General features: G+C 47.9%; 1 protein-coding gene across 1 annotated transcript; it reads right to left on the bottom strand.

Annotated features, from left to right (window-relative positions):
- Window positions 1-3,677: 3,677 nt before the first annotated feature.
- LOC124690085 (probable F-box protein At2g36090) lies at window positions 3,678-4,589 on the bottom strand. Its single transcript, XM_047223520.1, has one exon. It carries the CDS (start codon window positions 4,587-4,589, stop codon window positions 3,678-3,680), a length of 912 nt encoding a protein of 303 aa, XP_047079476.1.
- Window positions 4,590-11,853: the final 7,264 nt, after the last annotated feature.

Genomic DNA, 11,853 nt, shown 5'->3' with positions numbered 1-11,853 from the left:
TTTGTGCACCTTTAAGTTACATGTCAAGCTATAAATTTTGATGTAGTCTATGTATTTTTATATTTTAATTATATATATGTGTGTGTGTGTGTCATAAATACTTATTTTTAAGTTATCCGTACACACACCTGCTCCGTTACCTACATGCATATATATTGTTTCCGGAATTCTTTGAATATTGGAAATATTTGAAGAGAAATAGTCGGAGAGCTCACCACTGCAATTTTTAATTATCTTTTGAGATGTTATGTACAAAATTTGCAAAGCATAAAAAAGTTACAAAATTACATCTGCCTTTGTATCCGGTCTCTAAATTTCTGTTGATTCTTCTTTTTCATTCTATGAGTCACCAGGACCATTCCAGATAGATATAGTGTTTTCCAGTTCTATAATCTTGTGTCCTCTGTTCTAATGATCTTGTGGTTTCTTGTCATCCAAATGCTCTAAGATGCCAGAATTATAATCTCCAGGTAGAAAGGAACATTGAGTTTGTCTTCCATGTCTTCCAATGCTTCCAGTTCTCAAAAATTTCTTTGCCTTCAATGGCATATTAAATCCCAGCAATTACTAGCAAATTGGCATGTCCAGAAAATATGCACCAAAGTTTCTTCGTTATTGCACTGCATGGTAGCATAGTTATAATTCTGAATTTGGAAATTCTTTCTCTTTAGCAAGTTTCTTGTATTTAATCTGCCATGAATTAGAAGTCAGAAAAAGAATTTGCATTTGGGTTGACATGAACTTTTTTGTATCCATTAGAATTGGTGGGGCAAATTGGTGACCAATCATGTAGTTTTAAGCTTCTTTTTTGGTAGAGAAGGCTTCATTTCTCCAAATGTAAGCTCCAAGAATGTAGAATTCCCGCATTTTAATCGTAGCTAAGTCACATATTATCTCCATCTGTAAAAATTGTTTGCGTGACTGGCTAGATAATGTTAAGCAGAATAGATCTTCCAAATACTCATGCTGACATGACTAACTATCATGGATCTTTTTTCTTGACAAAAAAGAAGCTAATTGAGGAATGTTTTTGCTCCATATAGTTTTCCTGCCATAAATATGTCCAACAAAAACAAAATGCAGATCTGCCATCACCAAGGTTGCATCTGTCCAGTGCCTTGTAGTAGTCCAGAAGATTTAAAATTGACTTCCACCAAAATGATCCTTCCCAATGGTTTCCAGGAATACCTCCATTGGGATAATATCTATGCCATATCAGATTAACCCATGGAATGTCATGTTTATCGAAGAACTTGTGAAGATACTTTATGAGTAGAGCTTTGTTCCGAATGTCCAGATTTAGTCCACCTAGTCCTCCCTGATTGTTAAGTTTGCGTATTTTTTTTCCAAACAATGAGAGTAGCAGGGATGTCCAGTGTGCCCCCCTAGCTCTAACGTCGATGTCGTTATATATCACGACCACTTTTACATGGCGCCTGGTTAATTGTTGAAACCTCGAGCTGCAAACCAGCATCAGTGAGAGACAGGAGGAAGTGCACAATACTAGTAGCCAGCCGTCAGTTTGATAATTTGAGCTATTGTTCTAGAAGCTAATATTGTCACAACGCTTTGAAAATTGAGGAGAAGCCATTGATTTGTAGGTTTCTCTGAACAGGTCTTGAACGGCCGATTATAGTATAGTACGTTGACTACTCCACATTACGAGATACGATTGCCTAACTATAATTTGACAGAGATGCCTTATTGTCTGTTAGATAGCAAACAAACCTCGCTAGTACAGTTGGCGAATCAAAATATATAAGATGATTATACGCGTTCCCGGCAAGTCACTTCGAAAAAAAAGAGTCACTCGCATGTTAGTGTTGGTAGAATGCAAAAGCTTTTTGTTTACGTTTTTGCTATGTCTCAGTCAACTGAGATTTTCTTAAGTCTAAGTCACTTGTAAAAATATGCTTTGAGTTGCACTTTTCTGTTAAAAAAGTGCAATTGCACTTTTCTGACAGAAATGTGCAACTGAACCGAGTTTGCATTTTTCTTTGAACTATAGTTACACTTTTCTAAGTTGACTGAGACTTAAGAAAATCTCACAACTGAGACATAGGCACACCCTTTTGTTTAAACTTTGTGGTCTTCAAATGCCTTAATTTTCAGGACGTTCGCTTCATTACCAGTAATCAAATTTCTGCACTCCCTTCTTCTCTTTTGTCTAAGAGGAAAAACGGTGGTACATGTCTCATGAGGTACCTTTTTACCAAGACAAGACAAGAAGAAACAACCAGTGAACTTGCATACTCGACGACAGGGACGGAGACAAGGGGGGACGAGGGGGGGCGCCCTATGCTCATGATTTTCCTTTGTAGACAAGCCATGACAGCTCCTTATTTGTTTGATTTTAGCTAGTTCTGCCCCCTCATAGTAAGATTGCCCCCCTTATACTTCATTTCTGGCTCCGTCCCTGCTCGACGATCCATACCAATTGCTATATACTGAAAAAACAGCTCTTTCCAGGAAAATGCTCTTTTGATCCCGGGCACAGATGCACCGGTGGTCTGATTGGTCCTCTTCCGTTGTATTTTCCGTTGCATGCAATTTTCAGAAGCGGAGTGAATAGTGCACGGTCCCACTCTAAGATTTGGTACATGCCGTTCTGGCGAAATGGACAGTGAAGTAAAACGTTCTGTACCATGCAAAATATTCCTTTTATTTTCTCTTCCCACATCCCGTCTCTTTTCCATCTCTCTTCTTGGAGCCGTACTCATCCTGAATCCTGATTGAAGCTGACTGCATCCCGCGCCCCGACCCTGCCGTCTCCAGCTCTCGGTCGCTGCCTGCCAGCCGCGCCTGCGCCTCCACGCTTCGGCCCTGCAACGCACTCGTCTCCGACTCTCCCTCGCCGCCCGATGCCCGCCGCTCATCCTGCTTGATTAGTAGCGCGCAGGCCGGTTGTGGCGAGGACGAGGGCGCCCCGGCTCGGCCTCGCGCTCCTCTGCACCGGCATCACCTGCTCCTCCTCCGGGCTCACGCTCGCGTCTGGGACATGTTCGCGTAGGAGCCTTGCCGAGGCCTGGCCGTGAACGCGCACGAGCTCGTTGCGTACCTCGCCGGCCTCGTCAGGTTCGACCCCCAGCTGGGACTCGTCGAGCTCCCCGTGCCGGTACTCGACAGGCACGCGCGACACGCGGTGAACGCGCTGCTCGCCGGCGCGCTGCTCTCGGCTGCTAGGCTCCATACTCTACTGGAGCTGATGTGGTTCGGCGTCCAGGTTCCCGAGCTCTCACGCGAGCATCTCCAAGTCATGGAATTCCTACACGAGTGCTCCCCTGCTTTTGGATGGTTGTGTGGCTGTGCTAGCTAGCTGCATCCGGTTCCGGTTGGGTACGCATCACCCGTGCCGTAGGTGCAGAACCGGATCAGCTAAACGGATCAAACCAGCCGTCAAACCCCTAGGCCTGTACATACCAACAGTGCCAGTTTCCAATCTTTTCCTGTGTTTCGTACCTGACAATGGATACAGTAATAGTACACATCCCTAGACCAATTGGACGGTCCACAAAAGGAGCTCATTTGAGCTCGAGTGCAGAAACGCTCTGCCCTTTCCTCTTTCCATATAAAAAAAAACAGCTCTTTGAAGAGCAAAAGAATCTGGGGAAAGAATGTGTGTTGGTGTTTCCCTTGCATCCAAAGGTGAGATCACACGCACGGGCACGGTAGGGTAGCTAACGTAGCACGACGGAGGCGAGGAAGCTGATCACGGCGACGGCGCTGACGGCGGAGCAGCACAAGTCGACGAGCACCTCCCGCCTGGCCTTGGACTCCTTCCTCCCTCTCTTGCTCCTCACGAACTCGTCGTACCTCCTCTTGGCCTCCTCTCCTTCCTTCTCCCCTCCCTTCCTTGGCCCGGCCATCGCCGCCGCAAGAAGCCTTAGACTGCATTCACCGCTCGCCGCCGCGCCGTCGGCGTCCTCGACGGTGAGGCTGACCTCCCTGAGGCACCCGGCCTCCTCCGAGCAGGTGACGGTGGCCTCGAACTTGCACCCGCCGAGCACCACCGCGAACCGCACCAGCGTCTCGCCCGTGTACCAGTGCCTGTCCACGGCCACCGCCCGCCGGCTCGACACGTTAACCGCGCGGCCGCTGCGCGGGTCGACCACGATCCAGCTCAGCTCCAGCTCTGCAGGGGAGATCGAGGCGGCCGGCGCCGGGCTCTTGCAGTCCACGGCGTCCACGCGGAAGGGCGACGTGAGGAACCACGAGGACGACGTGGAGGTCTCCACGGCCCGGGAGAAGATGGGCGCTCCCTTGTGGTAGACGTCCACCGCGGAGATCAGCTCGCTGGGCAGGCACTGATCGGAGGCGGCAAGGGGGGCAGCGTCGTCCGACGGGAACGGGAAGGCGTCCGCGAAGAGGCGCTGCGGAGAGACGGCGGCAGAGCCGAGGATGCTGTGCTGCTGGGTTTCAAGGGACGGCCACTGCGCGAGGCAGAGCGCGCGCCATGTATCCGGGTCCGCGGCGAGGGCGCGGAGGCCGGCCGTGGCGCAGCTCGCGGCGGCCAGAGACGGGCCGTCGAGGCGGCGCAGCGCGCAGGCCAGCACGTCGGCGGGCAGGTCCTCCACGGTGGTCGTCGGCATTTTCTTGGCCTCGATCTCGATCGATCAGTCGCCGGATCTACTCTTGCTGCAAGCCGGAGTCTGTCAGCTAGCGTAATCCAAGCTAGCGGCAGGATGTCGAACACTCGAACTGCACTCTAGCTCCAAACTGCAGACGCCGAACGGAAGGGAATGCGATGGCTTGGAATGCGATCAGGAGCTGGTTTTATAGGAGTGCGCAATGCGCTGAACCTGTTTCGTTTCCGGCATCACGCGCGGTTTGTTTATTTGTGTTTCCCGCCGTGCCTGCTGATCGAGGCCTAGCTTGTCGTGTCTTCCCTGTTGGCCATGGTGAAAATGACGCGGTGACAGCCCGACAGGCCGGGCACGTCCGGCCAACGGGAGAGACAACAATTACTACCTTGCTAAATTACCGCCATGGTACGTGCCTTGCCTGAGGGTGCCGACTGGCCAATTGAGGCGTTGCGCCGGAGTCGCGTGTTGCCGAGCCGGGACGGCCGGAGCTAGTATAGGTGTATTTAAGGGTTTTGTTCTAAGTTAGGGCTTGTTTGATACAAATGATTTTTAGAAAAATATTGTAGGACTCTTGCCTATATGGTTTTTTTTCTATAGAGGTAATTTAATTCAAAGAATTGAACCCTTCAAAATTACAATGGATTGCTTTTCTACACTACAATTTCATACGAATTGAACACTTCCGTGGCGTAGGCAGAGCAAGCGAATTGCCCATAGCACCATCGACCACACACATAGATTTAGCGCATATAGATTCAATCACGCACACATGCCTCCTAGGCAAGATGTTCTGCGCTTGCCCTAGCTGGAGCATCTCGCAAGCAATCATGAAGTCACTTGATTGGCACCGGGATCGGAAGGAAGCGCATCAGCCATGTCGGGATCCCACATCTTTGGCAAGTTTAACTAATTATATGTAAAAAAATATTTTTTTAAAAAATAAAAATAACATTATTAGTACATAAATGCAATCTACTATCATATCGTTTACATTTAATTATGAATATATTGGTATTCTACCTTAAATAGTTGATGAAAAATTATAAAGTTTAACTTTAATTAAACCTTATATGCCGAGTAATATAAATAAACCTTATACGTGGAGTAGTATAGTATGAAGCGGAGGGAGTACATTTTAGCCCGTAGCGCTAGGCGCTGCTGACGGACGCGCGCGATCGGTGTGTTTGCACTCGCCCGCTTGTGCGGGCCCGTCGCCGTCCGAGCACAGCTTGCATGTTCATAGCCGGTGAGGACTGGAGCACCACCGTGGATTGTGCCCTTCCAAATGGAAACAACTGGTTGAAGCAGTTGCGTTCCTGCTGTAATTCAGACTAAAAAACCTCATCTTGTACGTCTGCCAGATTGACATAGGCACGAGCAGCCTGCAAGGTCCCTGTCATCGTCGAATGAGCTATATATCCTGTATCGGGTCGTTTGCTATATTAATATAGCGGGGCGCAAGCATATTTCGAGGAGGAGGAGCTATATATCCAGCTCGGGATTAGCTGAAGCAGCCTCTGCAAGCAGATTGGCCTCGCGGTAAAGTAGTCCTCTGTTAGGTTAAGTCTTGCGTATGGATAGGGACGTTCTTATCTCATCCCAACTTTGCGTCTATGGTTCCTGAAGCATTTGCCGGCTAGTTCTTGCCCTGATGCGGCGCGCTTTTCTTGCGTTAGCATAGGCGCCCGGCCTCGTTTCTCCACAACATTTCTTTATGTCCGAAAGAACCTTCGTTTCGTCACCTGGTCAACATTTCTTCATCGGTCGTTATCGCTTATGCTTTCAGCTGTTGTGACCCACAACATCCAGCGAAATTGTAGCAAGTTTGTTTTTTTTGTTGAAAATCTTGAGTTCCTGTTTACGAGCTTCACAGATCATTGGTTATTTGGATTCATGGGAGGTTCAAACTGAATTCATTATATTTGACAACCCCTAAGTTTGATGTTGTGTTGGATTGATAACAAGTTACGAGCGGCTTCATTTGGATGAAGCATGATTTCACCACGAAGAAAGTCCGAAAACTCTAGAGAGTGCCTTTAACAAGGAGAAGAACATATTTCCTAAATTGCTAGGTACAACCAGTGAAGGTCAGACCTAGGGTTTTCACTTTGGATATCGAGACTTGGTGTCCAAAGAATACCACCAAGAACAAAGTTCCCACGTGTCCCCCCCCCCCCTTACCGAGACTGTTGCAAAACACCAATCAAACAGCTGTCAATCACAGAATGAGTAGTGAAGCATCGTCTCCCCCCTATCCGTTAGCTAGGATGCTTTCTCCTCCAAGCCTTGCCTATCCCTTTAAACACCACCGCCACAAAAATCACCGTATGGTTATCATGACAGAGGTTTCCCGGCATACGCATGGACCTCGCCAAGGTGTGCATCTGGGGGAAGACCTAGAAGTTGGGTTGATATGGATCTATTTTGAGCCTCTATCATGAGTCCATGACCACTCTTGGCGATGGGACATTATGCTTCTAACTTATGGCATGATCTCTCTCTCTCTCTCTCTCTCTCTCTCTCTCTCTCTCTCTCTCTCTCTCTCCCTCTCTCTCTCTCTCTCTCTCTCTCTCTCTCTCTCTCTCTCTCTCTCTCTCTCTCCCTCTCTCCTCTCCCTCTCCCTCTCCCTCTCCCTCTCCCTCTCCCTCTCCCTCTCCCTCTCCCTCCCTCTCCCTCTCCCTCTCCCTCTCCCTCTCCCTCTCCCTCTCCCTCTCCCTCTCCCTCTCCCTCTCCCTCTCCCTCTCTCTCTCTCTCTCTCTCTCTCTCTCTGGGAAGCGGCCACTTAAGTCCCGCATGCCGAGCCTTTGTACTTTGGCAACAAACAAAGGGGGATACATCCCGAAGGAGATGTTTGGGAGGAGCGAGTTGATCGAGGGAGCGACAAGATCTCTCCAACCTTGACATTCTTACCATGTCATCGCATCTCCAGTGCCGCCCCATCGGTCTGGACGGGTGACTTTTTTGTGCGGACACCCCTTGTCCGGCCCGGTGTTTGTACACATCAGCCACATATGAACCCACCCATCATTGGTGGGTCCCGACTGTCAGCGACCCCACCAGCCGCTTGTTAGCCTATTTTATTGCCGCTATTGGTTCCTTAGGTGTTGGTTCCTCAAGAGGGGCCCATGGAGAATGACATCGATAACAATTAGGTAATGGCCGCCATCCTCGCATATATGGCTGAAGCTGCCCTCATCCTCCACTCCGACTACCATCTTGAACTTGCACTTCTCAACCTTGATAATAATCCATACATGATGTCATCATATTATGGGCTATACAAATTCTTCCTTGTTGATGCAAGCCCATGAGTTATACGTAACCCACATAGATGTACCAAACACATATCTCAATAATTCACAAAGCTCAGTTGACAAAGGTTTACCATACCACAAGATCACTTGACTCCACATGGTACATTGTTGCACTTGAGTGTTGATCTTTAATAATCCAGCTCTGGTCATCTACATGATCAACCTCTACCTTTGCTCCATTCTCCGATTGATCATATTAGATTCATCTCTTCAACTCAATGATAATGATTCAAATACTCAAGTGCATCCTTATTTTCATGGCATACAACCTTGAATCCAACACACGGACTTTAAGCATTGCCTATTGAACATTACAACAAAACAACTTAATAAAATCATTAGTCCATAGGGATTGTCATTAATTATCAAAATCACACTTAGATCTCTCCAACATCATTGCTATATTTCTCCATAATTTGTATAAAATGTTTTTTCTAGCAATCCATGACAAAAATGTAGCTCCAACATCATTTCTATAAGTCCCCAACAAAAAAGTTATACAAACCTTGGTAAAACTTCCCCTTCACTTTGCATATTTGCAAAGGATGTGGCCACTTCCTATAACTCCTAGAGACGATGCGGGGGAGGCCAGCCACCCGCTTCCGACATTTTCGTCGATGACCTGCAACCTCGCTGTCCGCTCCGTCGTCAGTTGCCTGTCGCGCCACCTGCCCTGCGTGCCCCAAGGTTCCATGTTGGCCCACCAGTGTCTCCTCGATGCTCCCAGATGTCCTCGACGCCCCGCTCGCGCCCCATCGCCTGCGAGCACATCGGAGCACGGTAGTGACCCGCGCCACCCAAAGACTCATGCGACCACCGGCGCTGCCTCGACCTCAGGCGGGTCCCTATCTCGAGCCCTTCCCGCGCCCCATCGCCTCCATGCAGATCGATTTCGTCGATCATCGGAGTGCGCGCCATTCGATTCGAATTAGAGGTGGCCGGTGCAGGCGATTCATGTTGCAGCGGAGCTCCACCACGCACCCCAGGGCTCCCTCTCGACCTAGGACACCCCTCCTACGCACCCTCGCAACACCATGTGGCGGGAGGTCGGCGGCTTCACGCTCCACCGCTGGCTTGGGCGGCCAGCCGGCATGGGCACAGGCGTGGGCAGGCGTCCGGTATGTGTGACCGGTGGGAGGGCGGCATGCATGGGCAGACCGGTGGCTTCGGTGGCCGGCTATGTGTGAGGGGAAGAAGAGGAAAAGGGAGAAGAGAGGAAAAAAGAAGAAGAAAAAGAGAAAAGGGTGTGTTGGTAGGCCGGTGGGCAGTGTTGGATTGGTATTATAGGAAGGCTAGAAAAGCAGATTTTGGTGTGAATTTCTATACCTTTTCTCACCCCTTTATATACCTAAAATTTAGCAATTCAATATAGAAATGCTATTTGAGATTCTCTTAGGGGCTTGATGTATGTTCAATGCCTCTGTGGCATCTTCTGCCTGCGGATTCTGCTGGCCACTTGGGTGCTCCTAGAACAATGCTAGAAGTCTTCGGCAACAAGGTTCTAGGCTCCACATCTGATCGTTGGGGCTTCCTTGGTTTTCAATGCTTAAGTGGGAAACAAGATCCTAGAGGATAGTGATAACCCACAAGTATAGGGGATCGCAGCAGTCTTCGCGGGTAGTAAAACCCAATTTATTGATTCGACACAAGGGCACACAAAGAATACTTGAAAGCCTTAACAGCGGAGTTGTCAATTCAGCTGCACCTGGAAACAGACTTGCTCGCAAGAGTTTATCGATAGTAACGATTTTATAGCGATAGCGAGTAGTGAAATAACAGCGAGCAGAGTAACGGAGACAGCAGTAGTGATTATAGTAAACAGCGGGATTAAAATATCGTAGGCACGGGGACGGATAACGGGCGTTGCATGGATGAGAGAAACTCATGTAACAATCAAGCGGGGCATTTGCGAGATAATAATAAAACGGTGTCTAAGTACAAAGCAATCAATAGGCATGTGTTCCAATTATAGTCGTACGTGCTCGCAATGAGAAACTTGCACAACATCTTTTGTCCTACCAGCCGGTGGCAGCCGGGCCTCAAGGGAATCTCTTGGATATTAAGGTACTCCTTTTAATAGAGTACCGGAGCAAAGCATTAACACTCCGTGAACACATGTGATCCTCACATCACTACCATCCCCTCCGGTTGTCCCGATTTCGTCACTTCGGGGCCATTGGTTCCGGACAGCGACATGTGTATACAACTTGCAGGTAAGACCATAAACAATGAATATCATGATGAAATAATAACATGTTCAGATCTGAGATCATGGCACTCGGGCCCTAGTGACAAGCATTAAGCATAACAAGTTGCATCAATATCATCAAAGTACCAATTACGGACACTAGGCAGTATGCCCTAACAATCTTACACTATTACATGACCAATCTCATCCAATCCCTACCATCCCCTTCAGCCTACAGCGGGGGAATTACTCACACATGGATGGGGGAAACATGGCTGGTCGATGGAGAGGCGTCGGTGGTGATGGTGGCGATGATCTCCTCCAATTCCCCGTCCCGGCGGAGTGCCAGAACGGAGACTTCTGGCTCCCGAGACGGAGTTTCGCGATGTGGCGGCGTTCTGGAGGGTTTCTGGCGACTTCGACTTCTCTTCGTGCGTTTTTAGGTCGAAGGCACTAAGTAGTCCGAAGGAGGGCGTCGGGGGCCGACCGAGGCCGCCACACACTAGGGCCGCGCCGGCCTAGTGTGTGGGGCCCTCGGGCCCCCACCTGGCTCGCCCTTCTGGCTCCGCCAATCTTCTGGGAAAATAGGGCCTTCTGCATAAATTCCGAGGTTTTTCCTGAAAGTTGGATTTCTGCACAAAAACGAGACACCAGAACAGTTCTGCTGAAAACAGCGTTAGTCCGCGTTAGTTGCATCCAAAACACACAAATTAGAGGCAAAACAATAGCAAAAGTGTTCGGGAAAGTAGATACGTTTTGGACGTATCAACTCCCCCCAAGCTTAGCTTATTGCTTGTCCTCAAGCAATTCAGTTAACAATCGAGCGATAAAAGAACTTTCACGAACACATTTGTTCATATGATGTAAATATTCTCATGCTATGGCTAACACTTAGGCAGTTCATAATAAGATACATGCAAATAAGATCATCTAATAGCTATGTCAATCATGGAAAGGTACCAACAATTAATAATAAGCATCATGAATCATGTATATAAGCAGGATTGCAATGTTCATAAAAGAGTATGATAGAGTGGTATCTCGCTTGCCCATATTTGATCAGCAAAACATAAATGCTCAGGCACCTCTCAAGTTCATAGAAAGACTAGAAATAGTGATTGTCAAAGATAAAAGCATCAAAGTTATACCACAATCAATCATATTTTGAGACAAGCATATTATACTAAGAATGACAGTTGTGCTCTCAAGAAAGTGCTCAAAGAAAGGATGGAGAAACAACATAAAAGTAAAAAAAGATTGACCCTTCGCAGAGGGAAGCAGGGATTAACATGCGCTAGAGCTTTTCATTTTTAAAACAGGAGTAAAATTGTTTTGAGAGGTGTTTGTTGTTGTCAATGAATGGTAATGGGTACACCAACTACCTCGCCAACCGGACTTTCAAGAGCGGCTCCCATGAGGGACGTTGTCTCTACCAACAAGGTAGATCATCCCTCTTCTCTTTTGTTTACACACGTATTTTAGTTCTATTATGGGTGACACTCCCCCCAACCTTTGCTTACACAAGCCATGACTAACCGAATCCTCGGGTGCCTTCCATCAATCACATACCATGGAGGAGTGTCTATTTGAAAATTAAGTTGCTTACTGATGAATCAGAGCAAAACATGTGAAGAGAATTATTAGTGAAAGTTGATTAATTGGGGCTGGGAACCCCATTGCCAGCTTTTTTTGCAAAATTATTGGATAAGCGGACGTGCCACTAGTCCATATGAAAGTCCGTCAAGAGTAAATGACAAGGTTGAAAGTT

Source organism: Lolium rigidum, chromosome 2, assembly GCF_022539505.1.
Source record: "Lolium rigidum isolate FL_2022 chromosome 2, APGP_CSIRO_Lrig_0.1, whole genome shotgun sequence".
Classification (NCBI taxonomy): domain Eukaryota; kingdom Viridiplantae; phylum Streptophyta; class Magnoliopsida; order Poales; family Poaceae; genus Lolium; species Lolium rigidum.
The sequence above is the reverse complement of the archived record's forward strand: the minus strand, read 5'-3'. Positions and strand labels throughout refer to the sequence as shown.